Here is a 24,766-nt window from a genome sequence, read left to right on the forward strand (position 1 = left end):
TGCCTGCGGTACGTGCTGTTCATCCAAACCTATGAGTTAGTGAATCCACTTCACCAATATGTATGCTAACATGAATCAATGAAGCTGACCTTATATATGATCCCCTTTTTCCATGCCATCGCTAATGGGAACGTATAGCATTTCTTTTGGAAGATACATCTTTTATTATTTAATTGTTGACTTTTCACTAAAATAATAAAGACGAGCATGAAGGCAACCAGTAGCCTGGTATCGGTAGGAGACGTGCGCTCTGATTCACCACTTTCTGGGACTTTCTGTCTAATTCTCTGTTTTTTTTACAATCCACATAACACAAAGAAAGTGAGTAATTTTCAGGTTAGTAACGAGGGCCAAGCACCGTTCTCTCAGTTCCCTGTCACTCACAACTGTGGTTTCCTCTATGTTTCAAAGGGGTTTCCACGTGACTTACATGAAATGATCTATAGTCTCCATTCCAAGAAGAAGAAGCGGCCGCACTGATAAAGCACGGACCTCTCTTTTGCAGATACACCGTCTGCATTAGCCGATGCGTCGCCTGTAGCCCTAAGGGTTGGGGTGTTAGGGTGCCGTTACTCCTCCCCTTGTGGTGCCAGCTCTTACTATGTATTGGAACCTATAGCAGACATTTTTGCCATTTTTTTCTTACAGATTGAGGTTAGATTGGGCATTTCCATACCTGGCACGGTTCAGGTTGGATTATAGGAATGGCCTTTGTACCATCTGTCTCTGATTGAGGACCCTGGTTTCTTATCGTTGTTGGTCTTCAGTTTTCTTGGAAGTTGCATGCAATCATCAACTGTCTGTGAGTACCACCTCTGTCTCCTCCCATCATTGGTCTACTGGTCCTTAAGTCATCTCGTGGTCTCGTTGACTTCTGAGCGTCTTCATCTAGACAGGATGTCACAGCTGTCACCTTCCACCAGCAGTTCTTACCCGAGGAGTGCGCACAACACGTCTGGATCCGAGGCAGACGCCCTATCTCAGGTATGCCAATATGATATTGCTGGCAGGCTTTATCACAATATGTTCACAATGAGTTTTGTAACGTGAATTTTGATGCAGTTTCTGATTCCATCTCCACCAGGAAAACTATCAAAATCCCATTAATATAAGGTTCCAATTGATTTTAATGTGAAACCTGCCTATAATACATATGGAGCATGGTTTTGCCTGCCCGTCTTTCTTCTGCATGTGTGTTTTTTTTAATATAGTTTATACATTATATTTTTCTCTGCCAGTAAAATTCACATTAAAAATCTCACCCTATTGGTATATTACAGGAATATTAAATAATATTAATGGTATTTCTATATTACATTGTATTATACTGCTGGTATACTATGTTACACAGGGCCGGACATATCATTGGTGCAAACTGTGCAGATTCACAGGGGCTCAATAAGTAAGGGGGCCCATTTCTACTCCTAAACTGGTGCAATTTTGCATTTTTTGGAGCTCTTGGGCTGCAAAGGGCTCATATATTGTCCTTGAAAAAGGCCTTTTCAATCTGTGTCCGCCAGTGATATTACAAGTTTGTTATACCAGTGTATCTTGTCTGTACTGGCATGTGATTGGTGTATTTTATTATTGGTATTTTATGTTGCTATGATGTTTTTTGGTACATTATACTATTGATATATTGTGCTACTTGTCTTGCACATTATTAATATCTTACATTTCTGGTATATTATGTTATTGTTATATTACTGACTAGCTGAAGAGCCCAGCATTGCCCGGGCATAGTAACTAACTATGGTTAGTTATAACAAATTATAATGATTATATATATATAAAGCTGAGTGTATAGCCCCGCCCACCTCGCATAGTCACATTTACTATAATATCTCACATAATCCAGTCAAAGCCACCGGACTACTACCCCTAATATCACACATCATCCCGTCAGCCAGAGCCACCGGACTGCTACCCCTAATTTCCCACATCATCCCGTCAGCCAGAGCCACCGGACTACTACCCCTAATTTCCCACATCATCCCGTCAGCCAGAGCCACCAGACAACTACAACTAATATCCCACATCATCCCGTCAGCCAGAGCCACCGGACTACTACCCCTAATATCCCACATTGTCCCGTCAGCCAGAGCCACCAGACAACTACAACTAATATCCCACATCATCCCGTCAGCCAGAGCCACCGGACTACTACCCCTAATATCCCACATCATCCCGTCAGCCAGAGCTACCGGACTACTACCCCTAATATCCCACATCATCCCGTCAGCCAGAGCTACCGGACTACTACCCATAATATCCCACATCATCCCGTCAGCCAGAGCTACCAGACAACTACAACTAATACCCCACATCATCCCGTCAGCCAGAGCCACCGGACTATTACCCCTAATATACCACATCATCCCGTCAGCCAGAGCCACCGGACTACAACTAATATCCCACATCATCCCGTCAGCCAGAGCCACCGGACTACAACTAATATCCCACATCGTCCCGTCAGGCAGAGCCACCGGACTACTACCCCTAATATCACACATCATCCCATCAGCCAGAGCCACCGGACTACTACCCCTAATATCCCACATCATCCCGTCAGCCAGAGCTACCGGACTACTACCCCTAATATCCCACATCATCCCGTCAGCCAGAGCCACCGGACTACTACCCCTAATATCCCACATTGTCCCATCAGCCAGAGCCACCAGACAACTACAACTAATACCCCACATCATCCCGTCAGCCAGAGCTACCGGACTATTACCCCTAATATCCCACATTATCCCGTCAGCCAGAGCCACCGGACTATTACCCCTAATATACCACATCATCCCGTCAGCCAGAGCCACCAGACTACAACTAATATCCCACATCGTCCCGTCAGGCAGAGCCACCGGACTACTACCCCTAATATCACACATCATCCCATCAGCCAGAGCCACCGGACTACTACCCCTAATATCCAACATCATCCTGTCAGTCAGAGCTACCGGACTACTACCCCTAATATCCCACATCAATCCCGTCAGCCAGAGCCACCGGACTACTACCCCTAATATCCCACATCATCCCGTCAGCCAGAGCCACCGGACTACTACCCCTAATATCCCACATCATCCCATCAGCCTGGGGTCAGAACCAGAGCGCTGAGTGGAACGGTCCTAACTTCCATACCGGGGATCCCTTTAAGAGAGGCCTGGCATCAGAACCAGAGCGCTGAGGGATTTGCCCTGACTTCCATACCAATAATCCCTTTAATAGAACCCTGGGGTGAGAATCAGAGTGCTGAGGAATTTGCCCTAACTTCCATACGAATGATCCCTTTAATAGAAGCTTGGGGGTGAGAATCAGAGTGTTGAGGGATTTACCCTACCTTCCATACTGGAGATCCCTTTAAGAGAGTCCTGGGGTCAGTACGAAAGCGCAGAGTGGATTTGCCCTCACTTCCATACTGGGGATCCCTTTAAGAGGGGCCTTGGGTCAGAACCAGAACGCTGAGTGGATTTGCCCTATCTCCCATACCGGGGATCCCTTTAAGAGAGCCTGGGATGAGAACCAGAGCGCTGAGTGTATTTGCCCTGACTTGCATACCAATGATCACTTTCATAGAACCCTGGGGTCAGAATCAGAGCGCTGAGGGATTTGCCCTAACATCCATACCGGAGATCCCTTTAAGAGAGCCTAGGGTCAGTACCAGAGCATTTGAAGGCAATTGCCCTGACTTTCATACCGGGGATCCCTTTAAGAGGGGCCTGGGTTAAATACCAAAGCGCTGGATGGATTTGCCCTGACTTCCATACAAATGATCTCTTTAAGAGGGAAGATGTGCCTATGGGATGGAGGATGTGTGATGGGGATATAGGCGCGGGAGGGGGGATTCATTTCTGTTGTGCTTTCTGCTCCTTTCTGGGGGCAGACAATAATGGCTGGGAGCTTATGTTCCCAGGGATGCTAGATTTCTCCCACCATGTCAGTGTTATTATTGGTATGTTATTGGTATATTAAAGGATATTACTGGTATGTTATACTATAGGCATATTATAATTCTTGTACATGAATGTTATAGTATATTTCTGGTCAATTATTGGGATATTATATTACTGAAGGATTATTGTAATATTACTGGTTGTTTATATGTTTATTGTACTGTTGATATATTACATTACTGGTAAATTATTTTATATACTGTACGTACATTCTACATGTGATGTGGACCCTGAGTCACTAACTAATTTGGCTTAGAGCTAAACCTAGGAGGAGGGTCTAAAGGTACCGATGCACCAGCGATCCCGACTAGCGATATGACGCGGTCAGGATCGCTGGTGCATCGCTAGGTGGTCGCTAGTGAGCTGCCACACAGGCAGATCTCACCAGCGACATCGCTGGGGACGGGGGTCGCTACTTACCTGTCAGACGCGGCGATCCTGACGTCCTCCCGCCCGGCTCCACGCCTCGCTCGTCGTCACAGCAGGAAATGGCCGACGAGGAATGGTCCAGGAGCTTCTCGCGCGATCAGCGATAACCAGCGGGGGAGCCGGTCGGAGGTAAGTATCACATGCAGCGATATCGCTAGCAATATCGCTGCAATGTCACAAAATCGGTGACTTTACAGCGATATCGCAGTGTGTAACTGGGGCTTAAGGGATAGTGAGTCAATTACCCTGAACTTTGCCAGTAGCAATGCCCAGATCTCTATCCCCAGAATTGTCTCTCTTATCTCTTGGTGCTGTAGGAATTCACTCTCAGGTAGGTATTAGGAAGCGTTCACACAGGCAATGTGGTTTGGTCCTAATACATGTATTTTATTGCTTTCATAAAACTCCACGGGATTCAAAACCAAAAACAGCCTCTTTGGGCACAAAGGTATAAATAAAGTTAATTAAGCAGCACATATATGTCAGTGCAGGCTCACCCAAATAGAATACAATCCTTTATCCTGGAGCTAACTTTATACACAGAATAGGTATGGTCCTATCAGTCTCAGTATCCCCTTCAGCCTAAGCTCCAGTAGCTCCCAGCGCCAAACAGACGTGTTCAACTCCATGCATAGTTCACACTGAACAGGCTACAGCACCCACACATTCCTCTGCAGCTCCATCACACAGACTGCTCAGCTTTCCTAGCTGACCTGTGCAGTCTCCATACAGAGAAAGATCCTGGCTTGTTTTTCTCCCAGCTACATTCTCATTGATCACTCACCTGCAGCACAGTCGATTCTGCCCAACATCCAGCAGACTGACGCCTAGTGAACACCAAGGCCTTGGTTCTTAGTCAAAACCAGGCAGGTGCATTTAATCAAGACCTGCAGTGCTAGGATTTAACCCTGTCCTACCTGACTTTGCTGCAGTGCATAGACAGGAAGTGGACACTGAAAGGAATCCTAGTCAGAGTGGTCATGCAGAGATCAATAAAAATAAATAGTAGTCAGGCTAAAGTCAGGTTAGGCAGCCAAAAAGTAGACAATGGCAAATATTAAAGTTGGGACCGTAACAAGAATATTGGGAATAATCTTACCTGCATGAAATAGGAACCAAATCCCCAGGCCCAGAGTGATCGGGGAGGGTTTCTTATAAGATCCAGGGTAACTGGACATTGGTTGATGAGAGCAGCAGTTAGTGCTACTGGTGCTTTAAGAGGTCAAAAGACCACTCTCAGTGATTCTCCAGGTCATTACGAGTTCACAGACACTCAACATGTCTAGGTTCTTTTTTTATCTAAGTGGTGAAAAAAAATCCAAACTTTGCTATAAAAAAAATTGCGCCATTTTCCATTTCCCGTAGCGTCTCCATTTTTTGTGATCTCGGGTTGGGTGAGGGCTTATTTTTTTTGTGTGCCGAGCTGACGTTTTTATTGATACCATGTTGGTGCAGATACAATCTTTTGATCACCCGTTATTGCATTTTAATGCAATGTCACTGTGACTAAAAGTATGTAACTCTGGCATTTTTACTTTTTTTTCTCGCTACACCGTTCAGTGATCAGGTTAATCCTCTTTTTATTGATCGGGCGATTCTGAACACGGCGATATCTAATATGTGTATGTGTGATTTTATTTTTATTTTATTTTGAATGGGGCAAAAGGTGGTGATTTGAACTTTTATTTTTTTCTTTTAATATATTTTAAAATACATTTTTTTTTTACTTTTGGCATGCTTCAATAGTCTTTATGGGAGACTAGAAGCTGCCATAACCCGATCTACTCTGCTACATAGAGGCGATGGTCAGATCGTCTGCATGTAGCAGAATTGCTGACTTGCTATGAGTGCCGACCACTGGGCGGCGCTCACCGCAATTCGGCATTGACAACCATAGAGATCTCCAGGAGACCTCGGGTTGTCATGCCGACACTCCGGTGACCCATGATCACGTGATGCGGGTCACCGGTGTGCGTATTTCCGATTGCCAGAAGCGCCATTCACATGCTGCTGTACTTAACTGGACAGGTTGATTTCACAGAAGTGTGACTGACTTGGAGTTACATTGTGTTGTGTAAGTGTTCCCTTTATTTTTTGAGCAGTCTATATATACACATATAGCACATGTCCTTAATTTTCAGTATTGATTAAAAGTTAAGTTTTAACTGAGTTTGTTATATATATTTTTTTTGCCTATGAGCTATAGGTAATTAATTATAACTTTACCCTTATAAATACCTTGAACAATTAAATTTTCCTTTTAACAATTAAGGATTATTCCAGATCAGCCTTATAACCTTCAAGCAGATTTTACAAAATGCATTCGATAAAAGTGCAATCGGGGATGGAGATCCTGTGCCGCCCCACAGAAATGAGCCAGACAAGTGGCGCCCCAGCCCAACACTGCATGTGTACTTACCCAGGCCCTTATTGCAGTAGAGCCTGTGACTGTTGTTGGCACCAGTGAAGCTAACAGGAAAACACTGTTATGTAAAGTGATATTCCAGTCTGTGTTTATGGTTACTTAAACCAGTGCAACATATTTACATGAGCGAACAACAGGTTTGATTTCCAGATCTTGTGCCTATTAAAGTTAATAATGATAAATATTGAGTAACTGCAGAGTATTTCTGAATCTGCTGGACCCAACAGTGGGCAGAAGGCTCTTTCACCTGCCAGCAATTCTGACCAGAGATGGAGACTGAGCTTACAGTGTGCTCGGTGTTTTCTGGTGCAGCTTCTGTGAGCTGTTGTGTAGCTGCCAAGCGTCTGTGCCAATGGACTATAACCACCAAGCAGCATCCTTTCCCAGGGCCTATAACCACCAAGAATCTGCACCTATAGACTGGAACTGAGAAGCATCTGTACAAACAGAATGGAACCACCAAGCCTCTTTACCATATACCATAACTGCCAAGCTTCTGTACTGTCTACAATTATGGACAAGCATCTTTACCCAATACATTGTAACCATCAAGCATCTGTACCAATACATTGTAGCCATCAAGCATCTGTCCCAATAGATTGTAACCACCAAGCATCTGCAGAGTACACACAGAGGCTTTTTGCCACAGTACAAATGAAGTTTTTTGGTACAGTACTCACAGTGGCTTTTTGGCACAGTACACACAGGCATTTTTCCACAGTACTACCAGAGGCTTTTTGGTGCAGTACAGCGGCTTTTTGGCACAGTACTCCCAGTGGCTCTTTGACACCGTACAAGTAGAGGCATTTTTCCACAGTACTCCCAGAGGCTTTTTGGTACAGTACTCCCAGAGGCTTTTTGGTAGAGTGAAAACGGAGACATTTTGGCCTAGTACACACAGAGGGTTTTTGGCCTATAAATGGGAAAGAGGTGGCTGAATACTAGAATTTTCTTTGACACACAATTCCCAAAAAGATGGCTGCATAGTAGAAAAATGTTTTAGAAACACTATTTGTATAGACAAAGTGGTAGAATAAAATGTTTTCAGCCCAGAAATGGGAAAAAGACAGCGGCACACTAGAATTATTTTTAGACACACTACTCACAAAAAGACGACTGCAGAGTAGAATGTTTTGGGGCACACTTTTCGTACAGGCACGACTATAGAGTACATAGAGGTTTTTTGGAACAGTACTCCCACTGGCGGGGGTGCAGAGTACACACAGAGACTTTTTGGCACAGTAGTCCTACAGGCAGGATTGCAGAGTACACACAGAGGCTTTTTGGCACAGTACTCCCACAAGCGGAGTTGCAGAGTACACACAGGCTTAAAGGCACAGCACTCCCACAGGTGAGGCTGCAGAGTACACACAAAGGCTTGTACTGATAGACTGTAATCACCAAGCATTTGTGCCATATGCCGTAACTGAAAAGCTCAGAACCCTTGCTTGACTCCATTAAAGGGATGGTCCAAAATACACATTAATTTTCATCCTAAATCCCTGTCTATTTACTTCCATAATATAAACTATTTTCTAATATACTTTAATTAACAATTCTCTTTCTTTCACTAATTATGCTATCTGGTTTTTTTTTTACAACTTCCTTTTTAGTGACGCTTCATTTGAGAGTCTCAGCACATGCTGGAATGCTAAAAGCATCATAAGGGGGCAGAGGCTGCTGTCACTGTAGCAGACTTTGCCCCTCCCTGGAACAAAGCATCATAAAGGACCCCCGTTTCAGGGGCTGGGCTAATCCCTGCTCTACTGAGCATGTGCCGATTGTCACTTCAAACAAATAGTACATTCCTGTCACTGTGTTAGTACCGTCACTTGTGGGACTGGCGCTGGTCTCTGCAAGGTGGGTTTTCATCTTACAATGCAAACTGACAGTGCGCACTTTTGCCAGCTTGTTACTACTGATCTGATTCGGTGAGAGAGTGCACTGTCATTGTGCACATCGAACAGTGACAGAGCAGGGACTAGCCCAGCCCCTGAAAATCAAGGTCACCAATGACACTTCGGTTCAGGGAGAGGGCAGTGACTGCAGTAGTGACCGCAGCCATGGCTGCAGTAGGGACCGCAGCCTCTACCCATTGATGACGTTTTGTTTGAGTATCCCAGCATGCACTGGGATTCTCAAACAAATCATCATCAAAAAGGAAGTTGTAAAAAGAAAAAAGAAAAGCAGCTAGATAGTGTAGCTAGGGAAGGATAGGGAACTTTTAATTAAAGTATGTTAGAAAATAGATTATATTATGGCACTAAGTAGATAAGGATTTAGAACGAAAATGAATTTGTATTTCGAACTACCTCTTTAATCCATTGACGTCATATGACTTGCATTTACATTTTATTCTTAACTGGGCAAAAGGGGGGTTATTTGAACATTTGTTTTTTACTTTTTTTCATATTTTTAAAAACATTTTTGTTTTACATTATACTGTATTTGCTAGTCCACTTAGGAGACTTGAAGCTGCGATCGTCTGATCGTTTGTGCTATGTATAGTGAAAATCACGATCTCCTATGAACGCCAGCTAAACAATGGCTTTCACAGGTGTATTGTAATGATGGGCATGAGGGTCTACAGGAGACCCCGGCTGTCATGGCAACCCATCGGTGCACTGCGATTACATTATGCATGGAATTATGCACCTCCTGCCGCGCATATTAAATCTCACTGTCAGAGATTGACTGCAGTCTCTAACAGATTAACAGCCGCTGGCGGGGGCAGTTAGAGGCAGATGTTAGAAGAAGCGAGGTGAAATGCGCGTCGGGGTGCAGTGACACAATGCCTAGGACTCCCTGTGTTTCGGTAATCATTTCAGTATTAGGTAATTTTACCAATGTATATTTATGCATAAGCGTATACTTCTTACAAAGGTTGTGTTGTGACTCTGGCAGGTGTTACTAAGGTGGAGTGTAGTTACTCTACAGTCTTACAGGGTCTGTAATGAGAGGCATACGTTAGAAAAAGCAAGGCAAAACGCGCGTCGGGGTACAGCGACACAACGCCTAGGACTCCTTGTGTTCCAGTCATCGTTTCAGTATTAGGTAATTGTGCCAATGTATATTTATAGGTAAGCTTATACTTCCTATACAGGTTGTATGGTGACTCAGGGCTCTGGCAGGTGTTACTAAGGTGGAGTGTAGTTACTCTACTGATAGACACAGGGACTGTAATTATTTCACCTCTGATATCTATACTATGCCATGCACCCAATAGATTACTTCATATTAAATGTCAGGCATACTTTGTGTCCCTTTGTATGAGGTATCTCCTTTTATATATATTTTTAACCTATCAAGTTTTTATATTTGATTAATAAAAATTAATAAATATACCTTGGGAAATGGGTTGTTTTATATTTTACTGACATGCCATGTATATATGATTTACTTATAATCAGACTTCGTTGGTAATTAATTTGTTAGATTGAGATACAAGAGCAAAGGTCCTTTATGTGAATAAAATTTAAAAAAATAATTCTGGAAAGTTTAGATAAGAATCATGCACAGAATTCTTCAGAAGCCGTCACTCACCTCCACTTCTCGCAACTAAGGGCCTTATCTCTTCCTTGAATCCACCGTTTTCCATGTACGCACTTACTTCTATGAATGATCGCATTATCAAAGATTACATCTGTCTGACAGGTGCCGGGGACGGCCCCACATCCGCACCACAAACTGCTTTCATTCAGCTCGGCCTCCTCAGGTCGGTGTAATTGCCTCCTGCTCTGTTTGTTTCCTGCGAGAGTAAAGAAAATGTTTCTGTGTAATCAGACACGGAGTTTTCGAGTGTTTTTTTTTTTTTAAAGTTGAAATCATTAAAAATAATCAAAACGTAAATGGAATGTCCAGCCTTCCACATCACTTTTGTTCTTAATAATTTCTTAATGTATCTCCTGGACGCATCAATGAATGTGGTAACCAGGTCCGGCATTAGGGGAAGGCAAACTGGGCCTTTTCCCAGGGCACCCATCCACAAAGGGGGCCCTATACTTCTGCAGACTGTCCATTTTCTCAGAATGTCACTGTGAGCTCCAGCGTTAGGTCAGATGCTGAGAGTGTGGAAGGGGCGAGCTCACAGCATGGCAGTGTGCAAACAGAACACTGCGCTTAGTCCTGTCTGTGCCGCGTCGTCCTTCTCTTCATGATGTCTGTTGTCTGACCCCCTCCATGACTGTCCTGGGATCAGACGTGAGTGAAGCAGGCCCTGGAAAGTGAGGAGTGACAGAGCTAAAAGGGAGGTTAGTCGTATGTGTGTGTGTGTGTGTGTGTGTGTGTGTATATATATATATATATACTGTATATATAATATGCATCCACAGTATATAGTGTAATATATATATATATATATATATATATATATATATATATATATATATATATATATATAGTGTGTGTGTTTAATATATATATATATATATATATATATATATATATATATATATATATATGTGTTTACTATATATATATATATCACAGACCTTCTCCCATGCCTCCTCTGGTGTAGTGTGTCACTAATGGTAACATTTGAGACTGTGGTCCCAGCTCTCTTTAGGTTATTGACCAGGTCCTCCCGTGTAGTTCTTGGCTGATTCCTGACCTTAGAATAATCCTTACCCCACAAGGCGAGATGTTGCATGCAGCCCCAGACCGAGAGAGATTGACAGTCATCTTTTGTTTCTTCCATCTTCTAATAATTGTGCCAACAATTGCCTTGTCGCCAAGCTGCTTGCCCATTGTCCTGTAGCCCATCCTTGTCTTGTGCAGGTTTACAATTGTGTCCCCAGAGTCCTTAGACAGCTCTTTGGTCTTGGCAATGGTGGAGAGGTTGGTGTATGATTGTGTGGACAGGTGTATTTCATACAGGTAACAAGTTCAAATAGGTGCAATTAATACAGGTAATGAGGGCAGAGTAGGAGGGCTTCTTCAAGAAAGACTAACATGTCTGTGAGAGCCAGAATTCTTGCCGGTTGGTAGGGGATCAAATACTTATTTCATGCAATAAAATGTAAACTAATTATGTAAAAATCATACAATGTGATTTTCTGGTTTTTATTTTTAGATTCTGTCTCTCACAGGTGAAGTGTACCTACGATAAATAATACAGACCTCTCCATTCTTTGTAGGGGGGAAAACTTGCAAAATCGGCAGTGTATCAAATACTTAATTCCCCCACTGTGTGTGTAAAATATATATATATATATATATATATATCAGGTTGAATGACAGCAGCGCCACCCCACATCTTCTATCACTACCCTGAAACAAATCATCAGCAGAGGGTGGCGCTGCTGTCACTCACCCAGCTTCTAGCGCCGCTCCCAGATGACGTCTCATTTCAGTGGCAGTGGGTTCAGGAACAGGGACTGAGGATGTGCTGGGAGGGCACAGATGAAGTGTGGCGACGGTCACTAAAGTTGCAGTGACTTTGTACATCACCATCTCTAAAACAGGATGTCATCAGGGCACAGCAGTGTCAGAAGCTGGGCTAAGTGCCACCCCCCGATGTCCTGGATCAGGAGGGGTAGTGACTGCAGAACCATCATCCTCTTCTTGTGACGTCTCATTTGAGACTCCCCTCAAATGGAACATCACAGGACATAAAGAAAAGAAATTCAGTTAAAGGGAATTTTGAAAATAAAACAAATTACAAAAGTGGTTAGAACTTAAAGACAGATATTTACATAGCGCATTATATGTGTTGGACAACCCCTTTAGGAGAAGTAGGAGACAGACATTCTGGTGGACCGCTCTGCTGTGGAAAAGGAGTAGTTCCACATGTGGTAAAGCTCTAAGAAGCTTTTAACAGCATGTTTCAGGTTTGTACCGAATCCTTTCTGAAAACTGAACTGAACCTTTTGAGAAAGGGTTCGGTGCAAACCTGAAACACTTTATTAAAAGCTTCTTGGCGTATTACCACATGTGGAACTACTCTTTTTTTTCACAGCAGCCTACCTACAATCTACATGCAGAAGAACATCCTCTTTTTTTCTGCAGACGTGACTGCAGCTGCTGAATAATCTACAGGCATTTATTGGAGTTGTGACATCCTTCTAACGCCCCGATATCACTGTTGATACATTATTACCCTATGTGCGTGTAAGGGGGTGGAAAGCGAAATACTGTATGTAGTTAGTCAACAGTCCTCAGCGCTCACAACCAAATGTCACCATCTGCTGGTTCAACCGGACAGACAGGAATGAAGAATGGGGGTTAGTGTTCCCAGAGGGAAGAGCTTGAAGAAGATTCCGGGTCAGGTGACAGCTGTGGCGCAGTTGCTAAATATAAAAGGCTGGGATGGGGAAGTGGGAACTCAGTAATTGCCTACATGTAAGAAGAAAAGGACGCGCGAGCAGCGGGATGGAGTTGTGGCCGCAAAGGCATTAGAGATCACCAAGAGTGACCTGAACCCAGAAGAGGCCAAAGTTTATAGTTCAAACCCCAAAGCTTACACTTTGCCAGTCAAACCCAAAAGTACAGACTTTGCCGGGCAAACCCAGAAGTACAGACTTTGCCGGTCAAAGGGTGTGGGACGGGGCTGTGCTCAGGAATGGAGACGGCCTGGATGGCGAGCAAAGTGCATCATGTGACTCAAATCTCACATCTTCAGGCCTTCCGGCCTAGCGGAAAGTATCGGCGATGGGCCCAGGTAGTGAGAGTAATGCCCGTTAAGCTGAAACCTACATATTAAGATCCACAGTTGTTTCAATGCTAGATAATCAGAACGGTGTAAATAAAAGTAGACCGTTGAATAGACATTGTGACTCGGCTCATCGCTGCGTACTGATAGTGTTTAATACTGTATATGGTATAGATCTTGTTACCCTTGGCCTTATTATTGCACTCCTCTGTATGTGCGTCCATTCGCTTATATAGATTTTTCTTCTGGGTTAGGCTGGTTTCTCACCTGAGTTCCTTGGAGCTGCGCTCGGCTGCCGCTAAGGTCCGCCCCCTGCCATGCCTCCTCCGGTCAGCTCCATGGGCGCATAACGCTGCATGCTACCTGCGTACCCTATCTTTAGCATTGGGTACGCAGGCCGTGCGCAGGTATGCGTTTGCCGGCGCATGCATCCTTTTGAACGCAAGTGTGAAACCAGCCTTAGTCAAATACATAGCATTGTTTAAATACCACTGTCCCTGCATTGTCTGCATTGTTGCATCTAAGCACCTGTTCACATGCGCTTGTCTCCCTTTTTCTTTTGGGCAACCCCTTTAATATCTCAAGAATGGCTAGAAATTGTGACAAGCAATACATTGCAAAAGTCCTTGTTTTTACCAGCGCTATCCAACAAGATCCATCTTTGGGAACATCCCTATAAAATGACTGATATGGTGATTAGTCATTTGCTGGCTAATTCTAGGGAAACAAATGTTACCCTCATTTTGGATATTTGCATGGTACACGACTCAGAGACTTCATAATATGTCATCAGAGCAGTCACCGGGATGGTCCATGTCCTATATACAAATGATGAAACTGGGGCACGTAACGCAAACGTTCAGGATATGTGTAAGCGGAAGTTTTTAAAGACTTTTTTTGGAACAGGTCCGTCCAAAATAACTCCCCAAAAAAAAACATAGATTCCCTTTATAAGAAGTGACATTCTATCACAAGGTTTTGGTTAACCATCTGAGAGGAGCATGATTTAGGGGCAGAGACCCTGATTAAGTTGCCTTTAGGTTCTGGGTCAACATAATAATCTTCACACTGTGTGATACATGTGTAAGAAGATGAGTCAAGACGGAGTCAGCGGTTTGTGGTGCCCTTTAAGGCCGGAACCATCGAGGTTGTCACGACTGTTGGCGGGAGAGTTTTCCACGGAAAGGGAGAGACCTTTCTGTCAGACAGTAGGGGGCGCGGGGTACAAAAGGAGACCTGAGCGAGGGAACGGGGCCGACTTGGCGGGAAGGCGACAGGAGATGGTTGACTCCCTCTCCGCTGCTGATACTAACAACTCCATTTTTCCCAGACCTCCGTGTGCTGACCTTAAGACTTCTCATAACGCTATTAGGTTCCCATCTGTAGCCTCACTGTTGGATACCCCTGTTTTACCTGAGATAATGGATCAAGAGACTATTCCGAAAGACTGCGGGCTGTTGCGGCTTGTACACGTGCTCACAACCCGTGCCCGGAGCCATCTCTGAGTAATCCCCATAGAGGACTGTTTCCACGTTCCAGAGCACCCAAGACAAGCAGGACTGAATCCCTTAGCACTGTCGGGTGGCAGTGTTACTCGTTTCTCCGTGACAGAGCCAGAGACTTTGTACATCATTTGAGACGCTGCCGGGAGATTTTCCAGTCTTCCCCTTGCCAGAACTGAAACTGATAAGTGTCCCGTTTATTTTGTATATTCTTTTGCTGAATGCCTTTGCCTCCCTGCTTGGAGTATTACTTGCTATTGATTGTTCAGTAAATCCTTGTTAACCCTTTCTCTGTCTCCGGTTACTCACTGCATCCCACGTTCCTGCTCAAACTCTTACACTTGTTGCCAGGTGGCACCAGCCTTCGGCTACATTCACTCTCGTGTTGATAGAGTATGTGCACACGACATGGGTTAAAAGCCGGGGTACCTGCATTATTATTGCTATAGGGAAACGCTTCAGGAAAAACACCGACAATGTTTTCTTCTTTACCGTCTTCTACACTGTTTTTGTGGCGGCTTTTTTTTCCCCTTTAATTCATATATAAGATACTGGCGGCTTCCGAGCAGAAGTCTCCAGATGAATAGTCAGGTCATTTTGAAGCCTGAGAAAGCTGGTTAAAAGAAGTGAGAAACAAAAACAGAATATGTGCACAGCAAGTCGTTTTGACATTGCTGTGCATTATGTTCATTCTTTTTGGTGTTTCGTTTTTTTTTTAGTTACTTAGCCGTGACTGTAATCCCTCTGTGCACGTCTCCACGACTGAAAGCCGGCAGTTCCCAGCTCCCAACGTGCAGAGTTACCCTATGTCAGTAGGTAAATAGCATTTTACAATGTCTCATGTTCCCTTTAAGTGCAGATTTGCAGCATTTCTGTACTAAAAAATGCACTGCGTCAAATCTGCACCAAAAATGCGTAAAAAAGCTGCAAAACACAAAGAACACAGTCTTTCCGCTCAAGAACATGGCCTGAGTGAGTCCACATTCACCAGAGACTCGATTTATTAAAAATAGAGCGTGAATTAAAGGCATTAACGTAATTTCTTAATGCACATCACGAGACATGTGAAGGTGTTTCTGTTCCTTTAAGAAACATTTCTGCATCTTTGCAATAATTAAGAGGCAAGTTCCCCAAAAGAAAAAAATCTAAAAATGGTTTCCGTGTGTGATCAGAGAAATAGTCTTCTTACTCCACTTATAAGCCATTTCCCCACTTTCCATCCTCCTGATTTCATCATTCATTCTGTAAAGCTGGTAAATCAGATTACAGCCTATTCAAGTCATTAAAAAACCTACAAAAGACAAAATGAGAAAAACCCTGCTGAAATTAAATAAATAAAAAGCAAAAGTGCATTAAAGTAATATAGAGTTCTTAGTAATACTGTATTTGATCAAATATAGCATAAAAGCCATCGACAAGATGACTCTGTGGTCGGGGGGGGGACAGGTGTACACTGGTTGGGACCCGGTCCTTTTGCACTTTTGCTTTTTATTTATTTAATTAAAGCAGGATTTTTCTCATTTTGTCTTTTGTAGGTTTTGTATGCTTTATGGCCTTTGTGAACATGCGTTTAAATGCTGTATGTATACCAACTCAAACCAAGCTCAATTTTTCTGTTTTTTTTTCTATTCAAGTCTATGGAGAGTACAGGGGGAGGAGAAGGGATTTCTGATTTCTAGTTAGTGTTTTATTTCACCTCAGAGCTGGATTCACACATACACTGCTCAGTACTTCTGTGTTATGTCATCCTTGCTGCAGCTACTTCTGAACATGTGCTGTACAGAGACTGGAGAACAGGAATCCCTAGTCTGAAACGCCAATGGTACCTAGTTTCCTCCTAGCAGCTCAGAGACAACTGAAAATCCGAGATAGAGTCTGCAAAAGGGGAAAACTAGTGAAAAATGCAGGATACAAGTGACATAATAGCCAGATATAGTGCTATAACTCATGTGCCCACACATGACAGCTTATTGTGAAAAGTCACCTGAAACGACAGATACGTTTAAACAGATGGACCACTCAAAATATATGAATAAAATATTAGTTTTTCATAACATGAAAAGACAAATCCTCAAAAATGGGAATGTAAACTGTTTGATATTGGTTTGGTCTACTCCCATAGAAATTAATGATAGATCGTAATATAATATATTTTTATTATAAAAACTATAGTTTTCCAAATATATGGTACTTATACTTATCATTTCCACACCCCATCTCACCCATCAGAGGGAATTGCTGTGGTCTAATCCCTAAAAATGCAAAATACAATAGCAAATGTAATAAGATGCTCTCCAGCTCTTTCTCACCAATCCACCTGGACACGATCCTCCTAACGCAACCCAAGTCTTCATTCATCATTACTAAAAAAAAATGGCTATTTCAGGCGGAAAATATCTGAAAAAGGGTAAAACACATGTTGATGCATGTAACAAAATCTGTATTTCTTTCCAGGGCTCAGATGTATGTGATAGAAAAGTACGAAGAAGGGAGAAAAACAGAGTGGCCGCCCAGAGAAGCCGCAAAAAGCAGACACAGAAAGCGGACAAGCTACACGAGGTAAAGGAGATTTTTAGATATTGGACAGGTTGTCAATATCATCAAGACAAGCAGGTCAGGGCTATATGGTGAATTTAGCTGTATACAAGACGTGCAATCAAAAAAGTGTGTGTGATTTTTCTTTGCCTTACAATGTGTGATAAAAAGTTAATAAAAAAGTAAAAGTATAATATATATTTTATATATAATATAAAAGTAAATAAATAAAATAGTTATTAAAAAGTAAATATAAGGGTACGTGCACACGCTGCGGAATCCGCTGCGGATTAATCCGCATGGATTTTGCAAAAACCGCAGATAATCCGCAGGTCCAAAGACCTGCGGATTATCTGCGGTTTTGCCTGCGGTTTGGTCCTGCGGATTCACTATCTCCACAATGGTGGAGATAGGAACCCGCAGCGGTTTCCGCAGAAAGAATTGACATGCAATTCTTTCTGCGGATTCAAAACCGCAGCAAATCCGCGCGTTTTTTTCCGCAGCGTCGGCACAGCGTTTTTTTTTTCCCATTCAAATGAATGGTACTGTACACCGCAGCTAAAACTGCTGCGTGTCCGCAGCGGCCAAAACCGCTGCGGAAACGCAGCGGAATCCGCAGCGTGTGCACACAGCCTAAAAGTAAATAAATGGTAAATAAAAAGTAAATGTGAAAACAAATAGAAAGTAAATATAAAAGTAAATAAATGGTAAATAAAAAGTAAATATAAAAGCAAATAAAATGGTAATTAAAAAGTAAGTATAAAAGTAAATATAAAAACAAAAAGTAAATATAAAATGATATATGAAATAAAATAGTAAATAAATAAATATAAAAGTTAATATCAATGTAAATGAAATGTTAAATTTGAAAATAAATATAAAAGCAAATAACCCCCCCCCCGAAGATATCAACAGTATCACGCTATGTGCTGCCTTCTGCTTTTCCTTGTCTCTTAGTTTCTAACAATATGTCATGTTGCTTTGATTTGTAATTTATGACCTAAAACCTGATTTACAGAAAATTATTTATTTTGCACCCCTATCTTGATGAACAATGCTCTGAAGTAAAATGCACCAAATTAATTAAGAGGTGAACGTCTTTGAATGAATCCAGAGTGTTTTTCAGCTGCCCAGCTCCAGTCAGGGACTGGAGTACACGTCTGTCGCCAATTTACAAAACCTTTGTAAATTATGATCAGTTTCTCTGCTGCGCTCATTGATGCCCACCATGTAACTTTGCAAGTATTAAAAATATTAAATATTTATTGACATTTATCTACAGCTCTTACGCAGAATAATGCATTTCCATGCTAATGTGGCGTCCCCAGGAGTATGGTCGCCACAGTGGCATTGCCTTCCTCCTAGGGAGTGTGATGTCATGCTTGGAAGCAATAAAAGATCTCTCTGGCAGTTAAACACAACACACAACACAGTTTGCATTCCAGGTCAGCAGAGGGAGCTCTGAACCAAAACTGGGGGAGGAGCTACTCTCTGGGGCCAGGAAGGAAGATTGGGGAGTTTGTGTTAGGAGGGCAACGTGTGTGGACGTGGAGGAGAAGAGCTGGGAGATTGAGTAGAGAGTTCAGGCTCATTCCCAGCTATAGTGCATGATCTGGAGCCCGGTCTCCAAGGCTGTACAGACACTGATGGTCCTGCAACAGAAACCGGGGGAATAGGAAGCTGTAAATGCTCTATTCCCACATAAGACTCGGAGGCACAACAGCGACGTGTGAGCCAGAAGAAGAAGGCTACAGCTGTCTGCCATACAAGGGAGTTCTAAAGAGAATAAGCAAGTGGAACTTCAGGGTAACACAGTATTGCAAGTACCTAAAAATAAGCGCTAGGAAGGAGACTACACAACCCATCTGCCTAGAGAGACTCCTAAGTTGCTTCCAGGCTAGCCAGCTCCTGTGCCATCTGTAATCAGGACCCTGGACTGTATTTGCCAAGCAAAGTAAAGGTAAAGAAACTGCACCCTGTTGTGTCCTTGCCTTCTTCCTGCAACCCCGTCAGCACTGCTTCATCCCTGTGCTAAACACTACACCCTCTTCCTCAACACCTATCCTCACTGCCCTGGAATTACTGCCCTACCTGTGGCAGGCCACAACATCATAGATGCACCACACCATCTGTCCCAGAGGATCTGTCTGCAGCGTCGGCTTAACATCTTCATTGCCGAACACCACAGGTGGCGTCACGAATCATTCACTCATTAACTTTATTCCATCACTTAACCCCTTTTACATGGGCGCCCAGGGCCACGGACCGGGTCACCGCTGCTGTGACATTCCCCTTTGAGAGACCGGCCCGGTACCGAGTACCCCACAGCCCTGGGAGGGCGACCCACTAACAGACTACAAACTCGGTGTGGTCTGATTCTGCAATCATAATTTCTTTCATCCTAAAGAATCCATCCGTCGACTAATTTTTTCTTTACACTATTAGCAAGAAGTATTGGACACATTGATGTAAAAAATGACTGCAGGATTAGACTTTTTTTTCCGGTATGTCACCATAGGCATAAATAGGTCTGCACACGAGGCACAAAGTGGTAATTGATTTTTGATATTTGCAAAGTTACATAATTTTGCATTGGAACAATAAAAAATAAGTGATCCACTGCATATGATCAGTCATACTTTTGCTTGGGGTCTGCGCCTTGCACAGTGGCAGTCTTACTGTTTGCAATCGATTTCCCGCCACGGAATATTATTTCTGTTTCTGTACATTGCTCAGTAAGTGACCCCGCTGTACCATCTGCTTGTATCGCTGTGCACCGTGAGAATAGAGTATGTTGGTAAATCTGCCCGTTACACCCACACATTACATCTACTTCTCCAAAAGATTATGTGTACGTATAAGGTAGGAAGTGAATGTGAAAGCAAAAGAAGAATCTATAAAAAGTGATCTCTGGGCCATGTCATAATGATGACACACCGTATATTCCGGGGAGAAACCTTCCTGGTAGAGCTGGTGCTGCCAAGTTTGGGAAGTATTGATGGGGATTGCAATAACAACTGAGAAGGATTTTTTAGTTGTAATAGTAATAGAACCCTTCACTACCCATTTTACTCAATTTTTCCTTGAAGGGAATCTTTCATCCAAAAATGAAGGTTTTTACATGTTATGTATTTTTTTTTAAATTGCATTTTTTCCATATCACAATCTTTATTAAGAAGTAATAATTTTGCAATTTTCACACTTGCCACTAAAGCTTTTTAGGGGCATACTTCCTATCATTCCAGGAAGAGTTTTCAGCAGGCTCTTTATCATCAGAGGCAGAATTACAATAACTGATAACACCTGTATACACAGATGATAACAATAGGTGATGTCACAGATCATCATGCTCCTCCTCCCTTCACAATGACCTTTGCACATGCTCATTAGACACATTAATAAAAAAATAGGGTCAGGGCAGCTAATGTGCACGTATTGTTTCCTGAAACAATAGGAAATTAAAGTATTAAAAAGCCACAGTGGCCAGTGTGAAAATTACAGGATCTCTAGTTTTCATTTTATTACAGATTGTGGTGTGAAAAAAATAAACAATTCCCAAACTAAAAAATCTACTTTTTTTTTCCTTTTAATTTCAACTAACAGAATACTGCCATATAGAGTCTAAATAAGGTGTAGTATTTTAATAAAACTTCTTTTAAGAGACTGTATTATACTGCTGTATAGTTGCCACATAATACTGCAATTCCCAAATATTATAAACAATACTCGGTTGCTTTAGTTTGCTCCCAGTTTATTAAGCTGCCTTGGGCAGTTGCCCAGTTTGTCATCCCCTAAAACAGGCCTTGGCTGAGATGGGAGAAGGGGCTGCCTACAAAATGATCTGAAGATATATTAAAGATGTTATCCGGTACTTCAACATTGATGACCTACCCTTAGGATAGGTCATCAATGTCTGATCAGTGAGGATGCGACATCCGATGATTCAGCCAATCAGCTGCTCCCGATGTCGGAAGCAGCCATCACTGCTCAGTTACAGAGCTGAAGTGCGCTGGTGCGTCAACGGAATAGTGGAAACAGCTAGGTACCAAGCATCCGCCCCCTATTGATTTGAATAGTGGATGTGCAGTATCTGATCGCGGCCACTATAGAGATGGGAGTGGGACATCAATGTTAAAGTATCGGACAACCTCTCTAATTATCACTATGGGATACAGGTTGGCCAAAGACTCATGGCCCAAACATTAGGTGGAGGAACACGTTTAACCTCTTTGATCCAGTTCTCTATTGTCGCCACCTTTTTTTTTAACCAGAAATAGACATGTCTCTCACCAGAGAGTAAGGTCTGGGTTGTGAGGATACAAAAGGAATCTTTACCAACTTTCTGCTGTTTGCAATGGACCAATGAAACAATAACAATTTCAATAGCTCAAAAAACTAATATAACATAAAGTCACTTATACTAACTACTGCAGTCTCAGAATTTTTCATGACCCCATGACAAGTATACTTAGTAGAACACCTCTGCCTGGTATAGCTTGCTATAAATATAAGGCATAACCAGATACCAGCCAGTCAGGAAGAATATTCATTGAATTATAGACTCATAGAATATTTGAGTTGGAAGGGACCTCCAGGGTAATTGTGTCAAACTCCTTGACCAGGGATTCAATAAACCATCTCAGACAGATGTCAGTCCAGCCTCTGTTTGAAGACTTCCATTGAAGGAGAACGTGGCAGCCTGTTCCACTCATTGATTGTCCACACTGTCAAAACATTTTTTTTTTTAATATCTATTCTGTATCTTCTCCTTTTCAGTTTTATTCCTTTGTTTCTTGTGTTTCCTTGTGCAAATGATAATAATGATAATCCCTCTCCACTGTGACAGCCCTTCAGATATTTGTAGATAGCTATTAAGTCTCCTTTTAGCCTTCTTTTTTGCAAGCTGAACATTCCCAGATCCTTTAACCGTTCCTTAGGACATACTTTGCAGTCCGCTAACCATCCTGGTAGCTCTTCTCTGAACTTGCTTCAGTTTTTCAATGTCTTTTTTAAAATGTGGTGCCCAGAACTGGATCCAGTATTCCAGATGAGACCTGACCAAGGAGGAGTAGATGGGGATAATTACTTCACGTGATCTAGTCTCTTTGCTTCTTTAATACATCCTAGAACTTTGTTTGCCTTTTTTGATGCTGCATCACACTGTTGACTTATGTGCAGCCTGTGATCTATTAGTATACCCAAGTCTTTCACAGGTGCTGTTGCTTAGTTCTATTCCTCTCATTCTATAGATGCAATTTTCATTTTTCTTGCCAAGATGTAGAATCTTGCATTTCTCCCTGTTAGATTCCATTCTATTAAAGGCCTGTCACACTAAGCGATATCGCTAGCAATATCGCTATAACTTGTGACGTTATGGCGATATTGCTAGCGATATCGCTTAGTGTGATACTTACCTACAACCCGCTCCCCCGCTGCTTATCGCTGATCGCGCGAGAACAGGCTGGACTGTTTCTCGTCGTCAGCTTCCTGCGGCGCTTCCTGCTGTGACGACGAGCGACGCGTGGAGGCGGGCGGGAGGACGCAGGATCACCTAGTGTGACAGGTAAGTAGCAACCCCCGTCCCCAGCGATGTCGCTAGTGAGATCTGCCTGTGTGGCAGCTCACTAGCGACCACTTAGCGATGCACCAGCGATCCTGACCGCGTCATATCGCTGGTTGGGATCGCTGGTGCATCGCTAAGTGTGACAGTACCTTTAGACTGTGCTCAAGCTTATCTAGATCTTTCTGAATCTTTTATGTCTTCCCTAATGTTCATTATCTCTCCTAGATTTGCATCATCTGCAAATTTGATTAGTCTTCAGTTCTCTTATATAGATCATTTATAAAATTGTTGAACAACACTGGGGCCAGGACAGAGCCTTGTGGTACTCCACTTGAAACACTTTTCAATTGGATGTGCAACCATTTATCACCGTTCTTTGAGTACGATCACCGAGTCAGTTAAGAATCCACCTAACCGTAGCCTTGTCAATCCCATACTTTTATTTTATTTTCTTAATATTGTATGAGATACTTTATCAAATGCTTTGCTGAAGTCAAGTTATTCTATATCTACCGCATTTCCCTGATCCACCCAGTCAGTGATTCCATCATAGAAGGAAATTAGATTAGTCTAGTATGACTTGCTTGCTACAAACCCATGCTGGCTCTGGTTAATTACTGTATTCTTGTCCAAGTACTTACATACATGCTGTATAATATTAGTGACCTGGAGGCCATTGCCCATAAAAAATAGACTAAGATTTCTCAAGGATGCTACCAGAAGCTGGTTTCTGGTTATGTATCATGTTTACAGCAAGTCATAACAGCTAGATGAGCTCTAATAAGTACTGAAGACTCTTGTCATGAAGGAGGTGAATGACTATGAGACTGCAGTAGTCAATAAAATTGGCATTTTGTGTAGAATTTTGAGAAACCACTTGTTATATTAGTTGTCTTTAAATCGTTTTAGTTTCATGGGTTTATTTCAAACAGCAAAGCATTTATAAATGGGAGGAGGTGTTTTTTGCAACTGTGCACTGGCTGATGTAATGTAAAATATATGATTTCTTCCATGTGACAGGAATATGAAGGTCTGGAGCAAGAAAACTCTTCATTGAAAAAGGAGATTGGGAAACTCACCGATGAACTCAAACATTTAAGTCAGATTCTGAAGGACCATGAACAGATATGTCCGTATCTCCACTGCCCGGTGAATTTTGTGACCGTGCCTAGAGTGACAGACGCTGTGACCGGCTGCTTGCCCCGATGACCTCTCATCCATGTACCAAGACTATTTCTTCCTCAGAAATATTCCTTTGATGAGGTTCCCGTTATGGATTTAAGCTCGGGATTAGAAATACGCTGTGAAGGTTTCAGGATGTCGTGTGAATCCCTCCATGTTGTGGTGTAACATGGGAATTGTCCTGTGGATGATTACTACCGCCTAATTTATGTCTTTCTATCTAATAGTATTGTAATAAGTTAATATGCTGAATATATAATTGTTCTACCAGACCTGAAAGTGAATCTTTTACTTTGAACATCATTTTAGGTCCCTGTAATGTGACACAGAGCTGCATAAACAAAGGATCAAATGATAACATTTGCTTTACCTCCATGCACTACTGGGGGGGTGGACTTCAGAGCTTAAGGGATTTGTTCATCTTTGGGGACATTTTTTTCTTACTTAAATGCACGCATTTTCGGCTAAAAATCATTTTTGTATTTGGGATTTATTTTGATTAATAATTTTGCAGTGTTTGCC

General features: G+C 42.5%; 1 protein-coding gene across 1 annotated transcript; it reads left to right on the forward strand.

Moving 5' to 3' along the window:
• The first annotated feature begins 563 nt into the window (after positions 1-563).
• Positions 564-24,516, forward strand: BATF3 (basic leucine zipper ATF-like transcription factor 3). Its single transcript, XM_073553326.1, has 3 exons — positions 564-984; positions 17,419-17,523; positions 24,083-24,516. The coding sequence occupies exons 1-3, from the start codon at positions 784-786 to the stop codon at positions 24,269-24,271; spliced, it is 495 nt and encodes a 164-aa protein (XP_073409427.1). The 5' UTR covers positions 564-783; the 3' UTR covers positions 24,272-24,516.
• Positions 24,517-24,766: the final 250 nt, after the last annotated feature.

Source organism: Dendrobates tinctorius, unplaced genomic scaffold, assembly GCF_039654945.1.
Source record: "Dendrobates tinctorius isolate UK_male_01 unplaced genomic scaffold, ASM3965494v1 ptg000201l, whole genome shotgun sequence".
Lineage (NCBI taxonomy): Eukaryota > Metazoa > Chordata > Amphibia > Anura > Dendrobatidae > Dendrobates > Dendrobates tinctorius.